Here is a 21400-nt window from a genome sequence, read left to right as displayed (position 1 = left end):
GTCACTAGCAGTACGACGGCTGAAAGAGTTAATGCAAAGGCCCCTTCTGCAGTGCACAATCCATACCTTAAATATATTATCAATACGTGATTATACATAATTTGGAGGAAGGAATGACTGATCTTTAATAGTGTAGGCTTAATTTAATTAATTCTAGGAAAAAAGCATAACCGAAAATGTTTATGACGTTGAGGAAAGAGATGAAGATGAAAGGTGGATTTCTTTTGAGATGCGCTTGCTGTTCATACCCAATAATTCTGGACAAAAACATTTTTCATCGGTGTAAGAACGCAGTTATTTCGTATATTGTAAGATTTCAGTATAACGATCAAAATATCCGCAGATTTCCCGTCAGCACGCTTGAGTTTTTTTTTTCTATTAACGTTTTTTATGGCAGTCTTAACTGCTCCTTGCGAGTGAAGGAAAAACTATATGATTTTGCTACACATCGGAAAAGTAGACCCTTACCTTCAATGTTTCCGTAACAGTACCTCAAAGTTTATAATAATAATTGTTTTCTTTGGACACCTGAACCGCGCCGTAAGGGAAGGGATAAAGGAGGGACTGAAAGAACAAAGGAAGACCTCAAAGTGAAAAATTGGTTTCTGTGGAAAGCAAATGGCGCAGTATCTGTCTCACATATCGGCTGACACCTGAACCGCGCCGTAAAGAAAGTGATAAAGGAGGGAGTGAAAGAAGAAAGAGGTGCCGTAGCGGAGGGCTTCCGGATAATGTTTTTTAATTATTTTCTAAGTCTCCACCCAACATATATGCAGTGTTTGAGCGGCAATAGGCACGGGTTTACTGGAAAACCTGTAAAGATGCCACAGACTCTCTTAAAGGGTCCCTCAACATGGTTTTAGTGGAGTATATAAACCCATTTTATCATTAACACTGCGTTGTCATGGATATCTGAACCAGATTACATGCTTCTGTATGTGGCAGAAAACGCAAAATCGGGCTCGAAGGATGGCACGCCCTTTCCAGCACCTTTTTGAACTTTCGCCTTCCTCCGTATCTTCAGTGCACGTATTTATAGGTAAATGTATTATAGTTTTAATGATGGCAATCGGGCAGGCTTTTTTTCAGGACCCACACAGCTGCCGTGGCCTAGGCCAGTCAGCGGCGTTCCGCCGGCGATTCAGTTAGCTCCTGCTCCCAGAGGATTCCTGCGCACGTCGGCATCCCGGCGGTGGTGGCGCCAACACCGGAGCGCAGGCATTTGATCGTGTAGAATGCGAAGAGAGGAACACGCGAAGGCCCAGAAATTGAAATTTTGACTGCCTATAACTCCCCTTCTACCAAACGCACTATAAGATTCGTACAGGATGATATTCGTGAAGCTGCGTCGTTTAACACATAAAGTAACTTTGTTGAATAGTGTTTAGAGTCCCCTTTAAGTTGGTTGGGTCAGTATCCTACCCAATGTATTTTCGCTTTTGTAAATGCATCTTCAATTGGCGTTATTTCCGTCCAGAAGGTTTTCGAAGTGCTGTTTTGCAGAAATATTTCGCGTATGGCATCACGATATATCGTTCTAACGCGAGGGGCACCGCACCGGTGTCATTTCCTCCTACTGACGCCACTGACCTCATGTCAGCCATTATGCCAACGCCGTCACTACCCCTGCTCTGATTGATTGATTTATTTGTTTATTTATTTATTGCCAAAGCCTGCAGCACACAAAGGGTTATTGCGGGGGTGGGGAAAGAATACATATTGTTTGCATGAGACCGAAGTAAGGCAAGGAAGACAAGAAAAATATAATGCATTACAAAGAAAAAATTAGAACAAAGAACAAAAAAATCAAAATTCAATTTGGGGGAAAGTAAACGGCGCCGTATCTTTCAAGTTCAAGTTCAAGTTTATTTTCCTTTCTTACAAAGGAGGAGCCGGGACTAAAAGCTGTGGTAACAGCTTGACTGAAGGTCCCGACTCCTTGAGACAGTGGCAGTACAGAAGGAAGACGAGGGTCACATCATTTACATCAATTAGTAATGTCATGGGTATCCGATGCAGATCCACATTTACGCGAAGCTCGAACACACATGCAAAACGAAAGTCGCAATACACACATGTACTCAAAGCAAATGTTTTACATCACTAAAATATACAAAAAAAATCATGTCTGCTTCTTTCACAGATTGAAATTGTCTCGGCAGTAGTCACGGATATTGTGTTTTGAATTTCTGGTAATATCAAAATTGTCATGGATTAGTTTGTTTAGCAAGAGGGGAAGGTTGTAACTTAAGGACTGGTTCATAGAGTAAGTTCTTGGTGTTGGAGTGATCCAAGTTTCTTTGTATCTAGTGTTACGGCAGCTGTTATTTTCTCTAAGTTGTCCAAGTACAATAAAGGGATTGTCACGTTGTTGTGAAGAGTATTTATAGCATAATAGAAGCCTGTAAAAGTATAACGCGAAGATTGGAAGGATATCATACTTTATAAAGATATTTCTTGTGGGGAAAAGGAATGGCACATTTGCTATGGATCGGACGGCTTTTTTCTGCAGCAAATGCAGTCTATGAAGATTTGTTACCCCTGTTGTTCCCCAAACCAAGCTGCAGTATTGGATATGACTTAGTACTAACGCGTTGTAGAGCAACATCTTTACCCTTACTGGAAAAATATGTCTAAAGCGACCAAGTATACCTAGAGCTGAGGAAACTTTCGAACAAATGTGTTCTATGTGCGCATTCCAAGTTAGGTTGTGAGAAAAGATAACGCCCAGTGTTTTTACAGAAGTCACAAGCTCTATTGGTTGGCTGTTTAAGGCTATTTTGAGAGGCCTAGATATTTTCTTTCCCTTAGGGAGGCATAACAGAATTTGTTTTTGACGGCGGATACCCGAACCGCGCTGTAAAGGAGGAAGTGAAAAAGAAAGAAAGAAGTGCCGTTGTGCATGGCTTCGGAATAATTTCGACCACACGGGGATCTTTACCGTGCACTGACATAACACAGCACACGGGCGCCTTAGCGTTTCGCCTCCAGCGAAACACAGCCGCCGCGGTCGGGTTCGAACCCGGGAACTCTGGATCAGCAGCCGAGTGCCTAACCATTGAGCCACAACGGCGGGGCCATCCGACAACCCAGGCCGGAACAGCATTTCACTCTGGTGTTCAGTAATTTTTCGTGGTAGTTCCTTCCATTCGCTGATGGTGTATGTAAAAAATGTAAAATAAAAAGCATTGGCCCAGCAACTAATTTCGATATTTTCATTTGATGATCACGCCTCCTAAACGTAAAATGAGGAAGCAAAAGGTAACTCTCACTGTCTACTCTATAAATGTCCCGAAGTACATTCTGAAGAGCATGGTGGGGGTGGCTTCCTGGCCTTACGGGGCTGGGATCTGGGAGCTCTAGCTGTAGCGAGGGCTCCTTGCCATCGGGGGTATCTGCTGCTAAATCGTCGTCACCGCTTCAGACGACGCGGTTGTTGCGACGCACGTCCTTTCTTTCTGCCTTGGCGCGTTCATACTTGTCCAAAAATTCAGTGAGCGAAGCGGATTCGCTAGCCGGGAAAACGAGGACCTGTTCACATCTATTGACGCCCGGCCGAGGCGGAACCGCCGCGCCGCTGCTGTTTCTCGCTTTTGCACACACTTCCCGGCCGCCACGACACCGCTCTCGGCGTACACAGATGTGGTTAGAAAAGAGCATAAATCGATATGTCTGTGTACCATAACCGTACACACGCTTCAGTACGTAAACGCAGGCACATTCCCATTTTTAGTTCAGCGTATGCGAATGGACTCGCAACGAAACGCCCAGCCCAGTGGCGCCATCTGCTTGTCAGGACGGGAACTAGTACCGCCCGCGCCGCCGCCGCTACTCGAGCCCGGCCGTGGTCAACAAAACCGGCGCTCCTCTTAGAGGAGAAATTGAAGTTGGCTTGTATCGATAGAATACCAGCTCTTGATCACAAAAACGCCGCTCTCACTGAAAATAAAGCTCTTGTAAGGTAGAAAATAGCAAGAACCAAAATAGAGGTATCGCCACCACCGGCCAATCTCGCAAGTACAAGCGTGGTGACGCCATAGGACAAGAGACGCCACCTTGGAGGAATTTTCCATCCCACTTGGTTACGCGAATATCTGAGGCTGACAAAGGTAGGTTGCGCAGATCAATATTGAAGCAAGTTTTGTTTTAAAACCAATAGTGCACTTTTATCACACAAGTAAGGCAGGCAAAAGACAACCTGAATGTTGGAAGCAAAGAAAACGGATGTTTGGCGGCGCCACAGGCGGCCAGGAGAGTTTCGATTATTTATGGCGCTTCGCGTCTATGAGCTTTGCGTGCCCCGTGGTTTTGTTTTTGACGCGCTTCGATTTACAAGCGCCGAACAGCAGAGGAACTCCAAGTGCCGCTACAAGTGCTAGTTAACCTTTGAAGGACAATAACTGATGGGCACGTTGGTCTGACATGATTTCCAGTGAAACAGCGCAACGGCACAAGGCCAGAGGAAAAGAAAGGACAATACACAGCGCTGACTAACAACAGAATGTTTATTCAGTGAGCCATGTTTATAAAGGCGCCAGGGACACTGAAAAAACAGAAAAAACACACAGAACCGTGACAGATATCCCTCCAACCAGGCACGTATTTGATAACACAAGGCTAACACGTGTGCAAAAATTCATGTTCTTTCTGCAAGATAGCGACAGAAGGGGTGCTTACGCACCTCTGACCCAGCTTCAAGATCTCAGACGCTTCGATAACTTCTCTAGTCAGCTGATCTTTGTGTCTATCAACAATTCTGCTTTTGTCATACAGAGGCTGGCACGTACAATCACGACAGTGAACACCAATGTGGCGGGCAGCGTTCTTGACATCATTTTTGTGCTCCCTCAGCCTATCTTTCAAACAACGACCAGTTTGTCCAACATATGAACCACCACAACTCAATGTGATCGAATAAACCAGATTCTCTACGCACTTCACAAATTTTACCTCATGCTTTTTTGTGCAGATGGGTTCACCTTCATTTTTGCACACGTGTTAGCCTTGTGTTATCAAATACGTGCCTGGTTGCAGGGATATCTGTCACGGTTCTGTGTGTGTTTTTTTCTGTTTTTTCAGTGTCCCTGGCGCCTTTATAAGCATGGCTCACTGAATAAACATTCGGTTGTTAGTCAGCGCTGTGCATCGTCCTTTCTTGTCCTCTGGCCTTGTGCCGTTGCGCTGTTTCACTGGAAATCATGTCAGACCAACGTGCCCATCAGTTATTGTTCTACAGTTTCGTTTCTCGTACAAGGGGCTCTATTTCCTCGTCTTGTCTCTATGAACCGTCACGTTTCATTCCTGTCATCGCCAACGCGTCGTGCAAATCACGAATGCTAGGTTTTTGCATTCGAAAGCGTCTTCTCCCTGCTGAAGTGCTGGCACTGTTTGGGAGCTTTCTGCCCTCTGTTAGCCATGGTATAAGAATGTACAAGTTCCTGAGAGCAGAATGGCAACGACAAGTGAGGCTTTGCAAGGACCACCTGATGCTGCTTCTGCAATGTTCCAACCCGCCAGGTAGTTGGAAGACCCAGTGGCATGGTGTTAGTCGCCTCATCAGCAGCACAACAGAGTTCTTGTGGCAACAGCAGCTTTCGCTACTGCTAGGGTGCCTTCCCAAGAAACCGACAGTGACGCTCAACGAAGTCCATAACCCAGAAGGTGTTCCTCTTCAGGAGGACGTGCAGCGCGTCCTACGTCTTGGCCCAAAGGTCGCGGTTGAGCCAAAGCAGAGGAACTCCAAGTGCCGCTACAAGTGCTAGTTAACCTTTGAAGGACAATAACTGATGGGCACGTTGGTCTGACATGATTTCCAGTGAAACAGCGCAACGGCACAAGGCCAGAGGAAAAGAAAGGACAATACACAGCGCTGACTAACAACAGAATGTTTATTCAGTGAGCCATGTTTATAAAGGCGCCAGGGACACTGAAAAAACAGAAAAAACACACAGAACCGTGACAGATATCCCTCCAACCAGGCACGTATTTGATAACACAAGGCTAACACGTGTGCAAAAATTCATGTTCTTTCTGCAAGATAGCGACAGAAGGGGTGCTTACGCACCTCTGACCCAGCTTCAAGATCTCAGACGCTTCGATAACTTCTCTAGTCAGCTGATCTTTGTGTCTATCAACAATTCTGCTTTTGTCATACAGAGGCTGGCACGTACAATCACGACAGTGAACACCAATGTGGCGGGCAGCGTTCTTGACATCATTTTTGTGCTCCCTCAGCCTATCGTTCAAACAACGACCAGTTTGTCCAACATATGAACCACCACAACTCAATGGGATCGAATAAACCAGATTCTCTACGCACTTCACAAATTTTACCTCATGCTTTTTTGTGCAGATGGGTTCACCTTCATTTTTGCACACGTGTTAGCCTTGTGTTATCAAATACGTGCCTGGTTGGAGGGATATCTGTCACGGTTCTGTGTGTGTTTTTTTCTGTTTTTTCAGTGTCCCTGGCGCCTTTATAAGCATGGCTCACTGAATAAACATTCGGTTGTTAGTCAGCGCTGTGCATCGTCCTTTCTTGTCCTCTGGCCTTGTGCCGTTGCGCTGTTTCACTGGAAATCATGTCAGACCAACGTGCCCATCAGTTATTGTTGTACAGTTTCGTTTCTCGTTCAAGGGGCTCTATTTCCTCGTCTTGTCTCTATGAACCGTCACGTTTCATTCCTGTCATCGCCAATGCGTCGTGCAAATCACGAATGCTAGGTTTTTGCATTCGAAAGCGTCTTCTCCCTGCTAAAGTGCTGGCACTGTTTGGGAGCTTTCTGCCTTCTGTTAGCCATGGTATAAGAATGTACAAGTTCCTGAGAGCAGAATGGCAACGACAAGTGAGGCTTTGCAAGGACCACCTGATGCTGCTTCTGCAATGTTCCAACCCGCCAGGTAGTTGGAAGACCCAGTGGCATGGTGTTAGTCGCCTCATCAGCAGCACAACAGAGTTCTTGTGGCAACAGCAGCTTTCGCTACATCTGGTGTGCCTTCCCAAGAAACCGACAGTGACGCTCAACGAAGTCCATAACCCAGAAGGTGTTCCTCTTCAGGAGGACGTGCAGCGCGTCCTACGTCTTGGCCCAAAGGTCGCGGTTGAGCCAAAGATGAAGCCTTCCGAGCAACTGGCAATGGTAAGACGGGTTTCCCGACAAGCAAAGGAACCGGAGGCTAGCAGATGCCTTTCGGACGGGGTGGACGTGGTGTTGCGGCCAAGGCCTCGACCAAAAAACCTCCCGATTACCAAGACTGTCAGTTACCTTCGGAATCATTCTTTGGTTTTGTTAACCGCGGATAAGGAAGGGGGTTTTGCGGTATTCCCCAAGGATTGTTTTAATCAAAAAGCGAGGGATGCGGTTCACTCGGTTTTTAATGAGCGCGGTACTGCCTGCCTTGTAAAAGCCAAAACGAAGGCAAAAAAATTGTGCAAGAAGCTCAATTTAGAAGCCCTGTGCTCCTCGATAGATAAGTGCAAAAAAATGAGCCTGAGCATGTTTTTTACAGCAAAAACTCATAAATTAGGTATGCCTTTACGTGTAATTATTTCGGAGAATGGCGCGTGGCAAAAGTGTTTGGAAAAGTTTTTACAAAAGAACTTAGCTCTCTTAACTATTGACGACCCTTATCAGGTGAAAAAATCGGACGATGTAATTGACTTTTTGAAGAATAACCAGGACAAACGGCTGCGTGCCTTCTCAATTGACGTCAAAGACTTGTATTATTCTATCCCACATGAAGAACTTCTAGAGTGCATGAATGAAGTATTTGACAGGTACGGAGCTGTTGCTTTTCAGAATGCCTCCGGCATCTCCGTACAAAACTTCTTGGCCCTCTTACAAACATACCTTGAGTCCACTTACGCTGAATTTGGTGGGCGTGTTTTTATTCAAAAGAAAGGAATATGCATAGGAGCGTGCATTGCTCCATTGCTCAGCGATTTTTACTTAGCCATGCTAGACAGGACCCTTGAAAATCGTCTCATTAGCTCAAATGCTGAAAAAGTTTTCCGTTTTGTAGATGGCTACCTGATTCTGATAAAATCCGATACGGAGAATTTTGATCAAGAAGTTAATGCCACTCTTTCAGTTTTTTCTGAAGTCCTCGCGCCTCTTGAAGTGACACGCGAAGTACCTGTTGATGACTGCATAAAATTTCTTGACTTGACCCTGTACTTCACTGTTGCACATATGTGCTGGTCTTTTGAACCTAGGAGCAAAAAGCCGTTGCTTCCGTACAGTTCCTCTCATTCGAAGCTCGTAAAAAGGGGCATTATAGCGTCTTGCTTCAGTAAAGCCATGAAAAAATCTTGCACCCACAGGACTGCCAATAGTTTTTATTATCAGGTTCAGAGGCTCGTTACTGCAGGATACCCCCTCAACGTCTTAGCAGCCGTAGCGGAGGGGATGCTGAAAAAGTTAAAACTTTCCGCCGCTGTCGACCATAGTACCAGAAGAAAAAATGTGTCTGTGATACCCTACATTCATGTTGTATAGCATAATTTGAAAAGAATAGGTAAGAGAGCCGGAGTAGATGTTGTGTTTTCAGCTCCTGTGAAATTGAGAAGTCTGTGCGCGCGTGTAAATGGCCCCAAAAAGTCAAATGAAGGTGAACCCATCTGCACAAAAAAGCATGAGGTAAAATTTGTGAAGTGCGTAGAGAATCTGGTTTATTCGATTCCTTTGAGTTGTGGTGGTTCATATGTCGGACAAACTGGTCGTTGTTTGAACGATAGGCTGAGGGAGCACAAAAATGATGTCAAGAACGCTGCCCGCCACATTGGTGTTCACTGTCATGATTGTTCGTGCCAGCCTCTGTATGACAAAAGCAGAATTGTTGATAGACACAAAGATCAGCTGACTAGAGAAGTTATCGAAGCGTCTGAGATCTTGAAGCTGGGTCAGAGGTGCGTAAGCACCCCTTCTGTCGCTATCTTGCAGAAAGAACATGAATTTTTGCACACGTGTTAGCCTTGTGTTATCAAATACGCGCCTGGTTGGAGGTATATCTGCCACGGTTCTGTGTGTGTTTTTTTGTTTTTTCAGTGTCTCTGGCGCCTTTATAAGCATGGCTCACTGAATAAACATTCTGTTGTTAGTCAGCGCTGTGTATCGTCCTTTCTTGTCCTCTGGCCTTGTGCCGTTGCGCTGTTTCACTGGAAATCTTTGAAGGAGCCTGTTAAAGCTTGTCAGATGATCGCCACGATCGATGAAAAGCTATGATGGCACGATGGTCGATGATCGTACAAGGCAGCACTTGTGTATTCGCACGCTTGCCCGGCGAAACATTCCCGGCTGTGCCAGTCAACTTCAAACTACTTAACGGAAATCGTTTATTAGGGACGGGAGACAAGGCACAAGGCAGTTAAGAAAAATTGCTGATAGCCTAGCTCTGTTAGGTCAGGATATACCTAGCGAAAGCGCGGAGATTTCTGCATCAGAAGAGTGCATTCACTAGATGCGCCTTTATTGACGACTGCAACTTGAGCTGTCGTGGCGGAGCGGTAGCGCTTCCGCCTCTAACGCCGAAGGCCCTGGTTCGATTCCGAACCTCGGCACCGAACTTCCTTTCGTTTATTCAGTGAGTGGGCGGGGGGTTTCGGTGGCTCCCATGGATGCCGCCCCTGAATACGTTGGTTAGCGGTTGAGCGCATGCTCTTTTAAGGCGCGTTTATGCCGCGGCGAGGCGCGCGCGCGTGTGCCCTGCACAGCGAAGTTACGTCGGTCAAAGCGAGACCCTCTATACTCCAACTGCGCTTGACCGCCGACGCGTTCGGCGGCTTCGGCACACTCTGACCGCACTGGCGGGGAGATTGGAGCATGTATCTATTTCGCGCCGAGTGCGCCAGCCGCCGCCGGCCCGGCCAGACTGATTTGGCTCCGCGGCGAGGTGCGCGTTATATTCAATAACTGCGGCAGTTGGGCGGAGCTGTTCTCTTCGAGCTCGGCTATTTTAATCCATTCACAGTACATATCTGAAGGTGCATGCAAGTTGGCGAGAGAGCCAGATCCAGTGAACCCGTTGGATATAGCGGAAGCCGTTGAAGCGTCGTGCGCCGGCTTTGGTTTCAAGCCGCCGACTTTAAACGCGACCGCCCTCGAGCACAAATTTGTTTTTTGTGGCAAAAAATAAATACATAACTTGGCCCTTGCAACCGTGGGAGACCTCGACGCCGCCTGCTACACCGTGCAACCGCGCCGTTCAAGGAATCACAATTCGTTGGCCCCAAAGCCCCGGCCAGCCTCCAATGGGCGCTAGGCGCCGACCTTGTCCTGGCCCCTTGCGACTCCCCGCACTGGGGTTATGATATTTAGTTTGCAACGGCTGCTCTCTGAGGAAGGGGGAAACCACCCGCCGGCGCCTAACCTAACAGTGCTCCCTCAAAAGCATCGCACGCTCTGTGGGGCGTGAACCGAGTGAACCGACCATTTCGAGTGAACCGACCATCACGAGTGAACCGACCATTTCGCGCGACACGTTGAACGAGTCCCTCCACGTGCTGTTCACTCGTCAATAGGGGATCCTATCGTGGGCGTTCATCAACACGTTTGGCGACTGTGTGTATTTGCCTGAAATGTCTTAATATTATAAATAACTTTATGACTACTCCCACAAAATTCCAGTCACATATCTCCTGATAATTGGTTTCTTGCATATTTCTCCTCTGAACCCTGTGAAAAAGCTTTAAAGTTTGAAAAATATACCGGAAGGATGATTAGAGAATATTGCTTTCCTGTAGGTGTGCCGTACGCCAACACATGCTTAGATTTTTTTTTTCCGCGGGGCGCATATTTTGCTTTGAATTCTTTGCTACGCAGCGTTCGCTGACCTATCTGAGGTGAGAAAAAAAAACTTCATGCAATAAATTTAGAATTTTTAAATTTGCAAAACAAAGACTGCCTTCACCTGCACCTTAGATAATTCTACAAGTGCAGTGAATCAAACACGGGCCAAAATAGATAAAACAGACGTGAATTAATCTACTACTAAAGGTGAGAATCAAGGCAGAAAAACGTAACGGAGAAAAACGCCCATTGTTCGAATGTTTCCACGCAATACCTAGCCGCCGCGATTCACGAAAATTTTTTTTAAGAGTACCTGCCTGTCAATTTCAAAAAGTAAACTTCGGGACTTCATACAAAACGAGGCACACAAGCGGATACAAAAGTTTTCGAGACAGTTTTCCGGCCCATTTTGAAGATTTCAAGGCCGCGACCCCGAGCGGCGGTCACAAACGTTACTTGTAAAGGGTCGCACGCATTTCTCTGCCGTATTCTCTCCGAGCCGGTTTTCCACACCCGTTCGAGTAAAGCATCTTCGCAAACTACAGTTCCTTCTCTCCACAGAGCAAGTCCTTGCCTTCCTCCAATATTCCCTCCTCCGTTTTAAGCAGGCAAGACGTTTGCTCTACGTCAGATCCGGGCAAACCGCATCCGCGCCTCTCCATGGCTTCTTTCTTCTTTTTCTTTCTTCCCGCCGGCGCATTTACGGCTGGGCTTCCGCGCACTTTTTATTTATCTTAACCTATCGTCTCGACCGAGAGCCACATGTAAGACGCTGGCGCGGTAACGCGCGTGCTGCTTTCAGCCGAGGCGGTGCGCCCCCTCGCGCGGTGATATAGAAGGAAACGGGCGAGGTCAACGACAAACGAAGGCCAGTGGGAGGTTGCGCTCCTGACTGCACATCTCGCCTGACGTAAACTTCGCCATTAAGGACATTCTTCGACCAAGGTGAGTTTCACCAGTCGTGGTGTCGCAGCTCCGCTCGTGAAGAAGCTGGTGTGGCGCATGCGCGAACTAGTGGCGCTGCGATCGAGCTTTTCTTAGGGTGAGGCCTCATCCGCCGTGGGGTGCCACCACAGTCAATATATCCGCAGATCTCCCGTCTGCAGACTTGAATTTTTGTTTTGCTATTAACGTTTTTGCAATCGTCAAAAGCGTTCCCCATTGGTTTTCTGTGGCAGTCTTTAGTTCTCGATGCGAGCGATAGAAACAATATAAAACAAAGATTTTGCTACATATCGGAAGAATCCACAATTACCTTCAACATTTCTATACCGGTACCTTACAGTTTTTCAATATTCAAAACTTTTCTCCAAGAAGGTTGGACACGAAATTACCACCCCGCATTGCTCGGTTGCCTAACACCGCTAATGCAACCATCCTGCACGTGGTACTATTACGTCATGCATCTTCTTTTTCTCTCCTCTGTACAGTCTGGTCATCCGGCAAGGCCTGGTGCACGCGGTCCACGAAGTACAAGGGGACCCTGGTGGAATTTATCGCCCAACCCGAAAATGAGCCCTCGAGCCATGCTTTCACCTGTCCTGTCGTTGGCCTCTATGCTACTGCTGCTTCCGCCGAGCACAAATGCAACCATAAGCGGCTCAGATGCGGCTAAGCTCGGCTTATACTGGGTCCGCAGCACTTCCATCTGCGCCGCTCTGGTACACGCCGGCGCCAACTCCTCGGAAACTGAACTCGGCAAAACTCCGGACTCTAAGGCCATGTTTGGCAACGCCGAGAAGCTGCCGCTGTCGTCGTGTCGCCATCCGCACGACTTCGTCATCGTCCAGCGTGGACGATACGCACTCTTGTCGAACACAGACGTCCTGGCATCGTTTATCGGACGAAACTATAGCTACACGTTCTGTGTGAACAGCGAGCAGACGATCGACTTTTCGTGTTACAGGGTTAGTGGCCGGAACGGTGTGACGTACTTTGTGGCGCCGACCGACTACGACCGAGTGCTCATTCGCGGCCCCGTCAGCTTCTACAAATGTCCGCAGACATACGAAGCCATCTACGACCAACAACTGCCTCTGATTCGTGACAGGCGCCAGTGCGCCACCTTCCTGACAGTGTCCAGCTACGGCGTGCGAACTGACAGCGGTGACTGCATACTCCTGTATCGCTACGCACTGTTCAAGGACTACCCCGAAGTGTGGAACGGGTGTCAGCGTTACTCTGGCGGTGTCATCGGGAACGCCTCCTTCGACTGCCGGTTCCGCGCAGCTCCCGAGCCTTGGAACTACCCCACGCGGGAGGAGGTCTCGCAATGCGCCGAATACGCTCCCCGGGTGGAGTGCAGCTGTGTGAAGTTTGATTCAAAAGCCGACGCGCGCTATTTTTACGCCGGACGCGGCATGGGGGAGATGACACAGAACAAGATGGATAGGAAACGCTGCCAGCCGTTCAGCGCTGACTTGGTCTTCAGCTCTTCGGCCAGCTGGCGAGGCGGCAGTCACTACAGAAAAACAGCGGCGGCTGTCGGCGGAGGTAGCGTTGCTGTGGTGGTGTTCGCGATGGTCCTGCGCCTCATGTGTCGTATGTGCTGTGCTTTGTGGAGCATTGAACAGGCGCCGCCTTCAGCTGTAGAATGCTCCAGCGTGCCCTCCCCGCCGGAGCTACATCCCTATTCTCCACCTCCGCCGAGTAGCGGCAGCGGTAGCAGCACCACGGTCTTTGCCACACCAGCGCATGCGAGCAACGCGGCGAGTGGTGGTGTGGTGCTGGGACAAATGCATAGCCTGTTTTCGACTCCGGCGTCGGGCATCCCGTACGGGCGCCTACGCGACGTCTGAGGGTTGTGGTGGGTGCGGCGTCCCTTGACCCGCACTGGCGTCGAAATTGAAGCTGTGTAGTGTTCGCGGTGAAACGCGCGACATACAAGTCTCTGTCGTACCAACGTTTCCGAGAAGGCACCGCGAAGCTACACCCATCCCAACAGTGCCTAAATGGAACTAGAAGAATGACGTAGCGCTGTTTGCGCTAGGCGCTTTACCAGTGCACGCAAGAATGGCCAACTCTATGAGGTTGATGCGTGAGTGTTGCATTTTTTAAGCACTCCAAAACCGCATAAACGCGCCTTGAGTGAACGTTCTTACGCGACAGCGTATACAGCTCGTGTGGTCAAAAAGCCGTCGGCGTAGTAATAGTCACCGCTTTGGGTCGAAAATAATCGTGGGCAGCGTAAGAAAAAAATAGTGTCGTGGTAATTTGCGGTTCTATTGAGTGATGATTCATTGGTTTACGACAGATACGTGATGATGAATTATTGTAAACGTTGTAATTAATTTATTTAAATAAATGAAAAATTAGGAGAAAGCGGGGTTCAAAGGCGTCAAAATGTTGAGAATAAAAAACCAATTCTTGATGATGCTAATTAACAAAATTTAGAGTGTCTATGTGATCAGTTAATTAATTGAAAAAATTCTAAACAGTCGCATCAGCATCAGATGACGCACCAAATGGCGTACGCTATCGCCTCAACTCATAAGGTCTACCCTTAGCCGCCTATGTGCCATAAAACCCAACACAACACTCATAAGCTCAGCGTAGGGGTCCTCCAACGTTTTCACTTCCATTTCACCACTGCCCCATTCACGGCAACATAACGTGGATTTGCTGGGTCCAAGTCGCGAAGACCCAATGAACAATGTACGCGTTGGACATTGCTGCACTAAAGAACAGATCTCATCCGCTACCTCGTACTTTTTGAATGCGGTGAGGCATGGTATGTTTAACTAAAGGGTATGATGGGCAAAATAAACCATTTTCACAACATTGCGTCTCTCGCCTGCGCAGAAGACAGGGATCGGAGATGCCCGGACGGGAAGCCGCATGCTGATGGCAGCGAATTCGTTGCAGTAATGTATATAGTGCAAATAAACTCTTGTGTATTGGGCATTTCTGTGGTCGTTCCGTTTCGTAGGACGAAACTTGTTTCACTCCCTTCCTGATTGAAACTTTGTATAAACATACAGATATCTCAGAGGGGCTTCACATAGCACGCCCGCTACGCACTCAACGAACTTATGTCAACACATCCAGTCTCTTTTAAAGTGCAACTCTTAGACGCCCATCCGTGGATCCCGCATCGTAGTCGTCGACGTGACATGCCTCCTGTCAGGTGGTATGTGACCTGCCAGGTGACACGCCAGGTAACACGCCACCTGCCAGGTGCCGTGTCACGCTGTTATCCACCTTCCCGGATCTTCCTGTGGGAGTCACCTTCCGGTTGTCCATTCCTCCGCTTTTGACGTGGCAGGAGGCTTTTCGCTCTGCTACTACCTGCCACGGTTGTCAGGTGGCGTGTTACTCTGCTAGCCACCCTTCTGAGCGGCATTCAAATTTCGCATTACCGACCGTCGTAATCGTCTGTCAGTGTTAACGTGGCAGCGTTAAAGGCCCCGTTGTCCATAAAATCTGTTGTCGGCGTTGTGAGCGAAAGATCACGAGCACGACTCTCGCAGGTGGTGCCCAGAGAGCAACCTAGTGTGTAAGTGGGCCACCTAGGTCATGTGACCTTGCGGCGTCATCGCAACCTGCCCACCGGACCGTGAGCAAACTGCCCACCCTGGAAGGTGACAGTTAAATTAATGACTGGTAGCTCGGGAAGAGCAACTTGTGCCTCAACAAGGCCCACCGGTGGCAGCACCTGCCATCCTGCACGGCAGTGGTGCATCGCTTAACCGCTGCACCACTGCGCCAGGAGCAGTAACCGGACTGCCAGAGATCTATGAATGTAAAGTATATAGGGTGACCTTTTGCATACATGATAATTTGCCCATTACCCTATCACATCATACCTTTAAGGCGGCACTTAAGTGGTCCCGCCAATTTTTTCTGCCTTTCTTTGATGACAGCGGTGACAATGGGTTTCCTCTCTTCTCTAAGAATTGTTTTTTAAGCAGGCATTCTGCTACTGCTGCGAGCACCCACACTGCAAAATCAGCATCCTTGAGAAGTTCTATTTGGAGGTCAAAACTCGATTAATCTCTGTGGGAACAGGATTTAGATGGGCTCTGAAACACCTTCCGAGGAGAGCGCATCAAATAGCTCAATCACTGCATTGTGTTGTCATGAAAGCTTGGCCAAATAATACAGTTCTACACGCAGCACAGAACCCACAATCACGCGCGAAAGTTGGCGAGCCCTTTCCGACGACTTTTTTGTGCTGGCACCCTCCTCTGTCACTCGCACCTGCGTATACAAGTAGAGAGGTGACTATTGGTTAGATTCTTTCTGACGTCAGGCGGCTACCATGGCCGCGGCCATTAAGCCGCGTAGCTCTGGCAGTTCAAAGTAAAAAAAAAATTTTTTGTCAAGTTAAAAGGCATTACATAAAAAATATTTGAACCGATAGCCGTGCGGCTACTGAAACGGTCCAGTACAAAATAATATAAAATACACCAGACAGTCGTAATGAACAAAAGTTTAAAAAATAGAAGAAATAAACACAAACACTAATAAACAATGGTTTGGAACAAAATGCACACTTGAAGTAACACTTTAAAAAAAGCAGAGTGATACGGAACAAGAAAGAAAAGTTCATAAAGTTTAACAATACCGTTAAAAAAAGGTGGAGGTTGTTAATAAAGAAAAACTTACAGCACAGCTTAAAGTTATTTGAAAGCTTCGCATTAATAGGCACTGTATTCCAGACTTTTGCGCCGAAAAATAGAACTAAGCGTTCCCGGCATATATTGCGACAGGCAGGCAAATTGAAATTTCCATTTAAGGCATGTCTTGTGTAACGGTACGGTAATAAGAAAAAAAATTAGTGGTAGAGGAGTGTTAGTATTAGTAATAATATTTACCAATACACATAATTTGTAATTAAGCATTGATTCAAATGATAATATTCGATGCTCCTTGTATAAAAATCTCCAGGTATTGTTTGAAGACGCATGGCCGATTACCTGCCTCGAGCTCTGCCCAGGAGGTGGGGCAGAAAATGACGAGAGGAGAGGTAAAGCCGTGAAGACGTTGACATTCAAATTTTGCCTACTACAGGTAGGTAATTCAGCTTCAACAAAACGCATTACGAAAATTCTTGATAGAGGATATTCGTGAAGCGGTGTCGTTTAACATCCGAGGAGTACCGCACCTTTATTAAGAGCCCCTTTCAGAGCCCCTTCAAGACGGGCGGCTCTAGAATACAAAAAAAAAATCCACGTTTGAAAAGTTTGCAATGTGAAGAGTGAAACTACAAAAGTTCCTTGACTCAAAGTGACATATATGCTCGACAAATGCAGCTTGTCATGTGTAGAAACAATGATAAATCTAAAAAATGGAATTTTGTTGTTGAAGTTCATATCTAAATTCCAAGGAGTAGGAAGCGGAGAAAAACTCCGAGAATATGTTGACAGCAAAAAGAATGTTATGTTAAGTTCCGTTAGTTGTGAAAGGACTACAGGAAGTCGTCAACATGCCTAAAAATTTCACTACACGGTCGCTCCTGACATTCTGACAGCGCGCGGTCAGCTCTCGCTACACATATATCGAGCAAAACGCAAATAAACAGTGCAAATGCCGCTGTTTTTTTTTTCACGTAAAATCTTTTTTTTAATTGATGATGGCTGAATTCACCTAACAAGTATGTAACTCTAAAACGCTCAGCTGAAATACCACACGTGTTCTGAAAGGCCACAATACCCCATATGTCAGTGCTCTTTCGAGCGGCTTCATATAGTTCGTTGTGCAGTACCATAGTTGCAGTACCATAGCGCCGTACCATAGTGCACTACCACAGTGTAGCTCCATAGTACCATAGTGCAGTACCATAGTACCATAGTGCAGTACATAGCGGCATCACATAGTTCGCTGTGCAGTACCATAGTTGCAGTAGCATAGCGCCGTACCATAGTGCAGCACCACAGAGCAGTTCCATAGTACCATAGTGCAGTACCATAGTGCCTTAGTGCAGTACCAGAGTTCGTCATGCTGTACATAGCGGCATCGCATAGTTCGCCATGCAGCTACCACGCTAGTTACCATCTTTCCTTATGCCCAACAATTCTGGGCAAAAACGTTTTCACTATAACATTCGATATTCCACAAACAAACAAATTCCCCAGTCAGGCTATGTGGAGCGCCATATGAACAATTCTCAGAAAAAAATGTAAAACATGCAAAGCTAGGGCCACGCTCGACCATGTAATATGGGAATGCCCCCGGACTCCCCCTGGGGCACTATCAATAAAGTCTAAGGACCAGTGGGAGACCTGCGTACTCAGCTCCGACTCCAACAAAGAATCATCCCTCTGGCCGAATACGCCGCCAGCGCCGAAGAGATCCTGGCTGCCGTCTATAGCAGGGGTGTTGGCCCCACACTGTGGAAATAAAGTCACTGATGATGATGATTATGATGATGAATATGCCGCAGTCCTCCCGTCGGCAGCCTTGCATTGTTTTGCTATTAAAGTTGTTGCTATCGTCAAAAGCGTTTCCATTGCTTTTCTATGGAAGTCTTAAATGTGCACTAAAGAGCATTCTGAGCTCACGGGAAGTCGATCTGCACGCTCCAAGCATTCTTAGAAATTCCGAATTATTGTCCTGATCGGCCGATTTCTCTATTTTAAAACGATTTAAACGTCTCGGTTCCCGCTTTTTTTTTTTAAGGAGGAATCACCCAACGCGTGGAGTGCCATTCAGTCAGTCGCGTGGCGGCTTTGCTGTCGCTTTTATTTTGTTTTTAGGTTTACCTGAGTAAATAGCTTCAGTCGCAGAAAACCTTGCCGCAAATTAGGCCAACGGAAATAAAAATATGCCTGGAATCTTTGCTTCACGTACCACTCCGCCGATGGCAGAGCGGCAAGCCGCCACGAGACTGGCTGAAATGCACTCCACGCTTTGGTTGACTCCTCCTACTCTTGGAGGTGAGTTAAAAAAAAAAAGGCGGGAGACGGGACGTGTAATATGATTTAATAGGGAAATCGGTCGCACAGGACAACCATTCGAAGTTTGTGAGATTGCTTGGAGCGTGCAGATGGAGTTCAAATCAAATCATCAAATCGGTTTATTCAAAGATTCTGAGATGCTTAGGGGCACGGACAAAACGCCAAAGGTGGCTTGACGAGGTCCGTGCCTCTTACAAGGCATACAGTGGAAAGCGCACAATGTATGGAATACAGGCCGTGAATTAGCAGAAAACGCAGGTGCCCACAAGCCGGAAAGGCGTAAAAAAGAAACGAAAAATGCAGATAACTAAAGGCAAACAAAATTGTGGTTTCCTGATCACGAAAAAATGTAGTGTACAGAAGTGGCTAAGAATGAAAAATGAACGGCAAGGAAGTGAGGTGAAGAAAAAACGAGAACAAAATAACACACATCAATGTAACTGTGCTTATTTCACAAACAAAACAAAGCAACTCACTATATTGCCAGGTACATTTCCTAGTTTATAGAAACGTACTGCGTAGATATCTGAACGATTTGTTGAACACATCTCAGTTATCTTCACCGGACCGTTCGTTCAGGATAGCTGACAGACGACATTTCAATATTTGTTTCCTGTAATTTGTGCGGCATACATCAACTTTCCACATTTCTTGATTTCGTGTACAATACATAGAATTGTTCGTAGCAAGTTCGGCTAGCGCTCCTGAAGTTCCCGCGGTAAAAAGGCAAACTCAGAATCCTCTTTAGCGCACCTTTATCTGCTAGATGCGAGCGATGGAAATGCTATAAAAGAAATATTTTGGTACATATCGGAAGAATGTACTATTACCATCGAAATTTACGTACCAGTATCTTTCAGTTTTCCGATTTTCAAATTTTTTATCCAAGAGAGTTGGACACGAGTTCTCTGGAATCGTAACTAATTCACCAAAATCGGTCACTAGACGCCCGCGACTCGCAAGTGTGAATGTTCCCCGGAATGCACCTCATGCGTGCCTCAATGCCAGCGCCTCCAGCGGCCCATTAAAGCACCATACCCCGCACGTTTCTTCATGGGATGTGCAATCATGAAATCCTCGGCTGCAGGTTGTTGCGATTCAGATATCCGTGGTGGGGCCTGAGAAGGGACGAGCAAAGTCGTAGTCTGGGTCGCAGTCTTGTATTTACATAACGTAAATACAAGCATTTACGCTATGTACAAGTAAACACCAACTGAGAGGGCCTCTCAGAAAAAGAGAACGTCTTAGAACACTGGAGTCTCACTAAGAGAGAGCTACTCGGCCGCTAGGGGGCCAGACGGAGAGAACGCCCTTCGCAAGTGCTCCTGCCTCGACGCCTCCTTACACCCGGCAAACATCAACGCAGTAGAAAATGGAGTACTCCATCGCTTTCTACTGATCAAGCGGAATCCGCGGATACCCGCTTTACATCCGTGAGTACAGATTTCGCCATTTTCTGCCCGTCGGAAAATCCAAGGCAGAGAACGCCGCACTAAGCCTAGGCGGCGTCGGGCCGGCGGCCCGAAGGAACGCTGCTACAGCTCACGCCGCACCCGTGAGGATGGCGGACGCTGACGCGGCGGCGTCGGCTGGAGCCACGACACCGCTCGAAGAGAATCTTCACAGCGACGACAACGCTACCAACAACGCTACCGACAACGCTACCGACCACGCTACCGACAACGCTACGGACCTCTCGCAGAAGAGAACAATCGACAACGGGGGACGGTTCACTGCCAAATACCAGAACTCGAGACTGATTGCCGTTCCAGAGGCCGGGACAGACGCGGCGGACAATTCAGCGCTGAGCCAACCCAAACTCAAGTGGAATCCCGTTCGGCGAGAGAAGCTACCTCCTTTGCCAAAAAACGACTTCAAAGTCATCCTTAGACCGAAGAATGGACTCAACATCAGCGAACTGAGCACGCATCAGATGGCCCGGGCTATAACCAAAGCATGCGGAAAACCAGACATCTGCAACGAAGGCAGCTTCCTTATACGGCTGCACAACGGATCCAACATCGCTATACTCAGCACGCCAAGCATGGAGACTGCCAGTGCTGTGCAGTGTATTTCAAGTCTACGCTTTGCTGCAAAGAACTATGCAGTGACAGCTTACATGGCCGCGCCGGACAATTCGTGCAAAGGTGTCATTCATGGAGTGGACGCCGGGACCACGCCAACTGAACTACTATCGCATCTCCGGGTACGTACCCAAGGAGTCAAAATACTTTATGCAAGAATGCTTGGCAAATCCCAAAGCGCGGTCATTACCTTCGAGGGAAAGATCGTTCCGCGCTACGTCTATTACTACGGCGGCGAGATACGTTGCTACCTCTATCGATCATCGCGGCAAGTGTGTTATACATGCTTAAAGGCCGGACATAGGGCGGACGTATGCCCGACACCTGACGTTGTCGTCTGCTCTAAATGCACCGAGCCAGTGATCGAGGACGGACACTCCTGCGAGCCCAGGTGTGTGCTATGCACGGAAGCGCATCCTACGGGGGCAAAGGAGTGCAAGGAACGCCTCAGGAAACCGAGACCACGGACGAGAAAAAAAGAGGAACCAGGCGGCGGAGACAACGGCGGACGCGGCCGGGCCCGGAAACGCTGGTTCAGCGAGGACTCCAGTTCGAGATCCAAGTCCAGATCGGCATCGAGATCAGGATCAAAGTCGAGATCGGCGTCCAGGACCCGGGAGGATCCAGAAAC

The 21400-nt window shown here is 47.6% G+C and overlaps 1 protein-coding gene across 2 annotated transcripts; it reads left to right on the top strand.

Moving 5' to 3' along the window:
- Nucleotides 1-11541: 11541 nt before the first annotated feature.
- LOC144100395 (uncharacterized) lies at nucleotides 11542-14683 on the top strand. 2 transcript variants are annotated; one of them, XM_077633355.1, is made up of 2 exons: nucleotides 11542-11732; nucleotides 12218-14683. In XM_077633355.1, exon 2 carries the CDS (start codon nucleotides 12299-12301, stop codon nucleotides 13583-13585), a length of 1287 nt encoding a protein of 428 aa, XP_077489481.1. In that variant the 5' UTR covers nucleotides 11542-11732; nucleotides 12218-12298; the 3' UTR covers nucleotides 13586-14683. The 2 variants fall into 2 exon arrangements, with proteins under 2 accessions (XP_077489481.1, XP_077489482.1); XM_077633356.1 differs by lacking the exon at nucleotides 11542-11732 and adding an exon at nucleotides 11756-11829.
- Nucleotides 14684-21400: the final 6717 nt, after the last annotated feature.

Source organism: Amblyomma americanum, chromosome 8, assembly GCF_052857255.1.
Source record: "Amblyomma americanum isolate KBUSLIRL-KWMA chromosome 8, ASM5285725v1, whole genome shotgun sequence".
NCBI lineage: Eukaryota > Metazoa > Arthropoda > Arachnida > Ixodida > Ixodidae > Amblyomma > Amblyomma americanum.
This window is presented reverse-complemented; position numbering and strand designations above follow the sequence as displayed.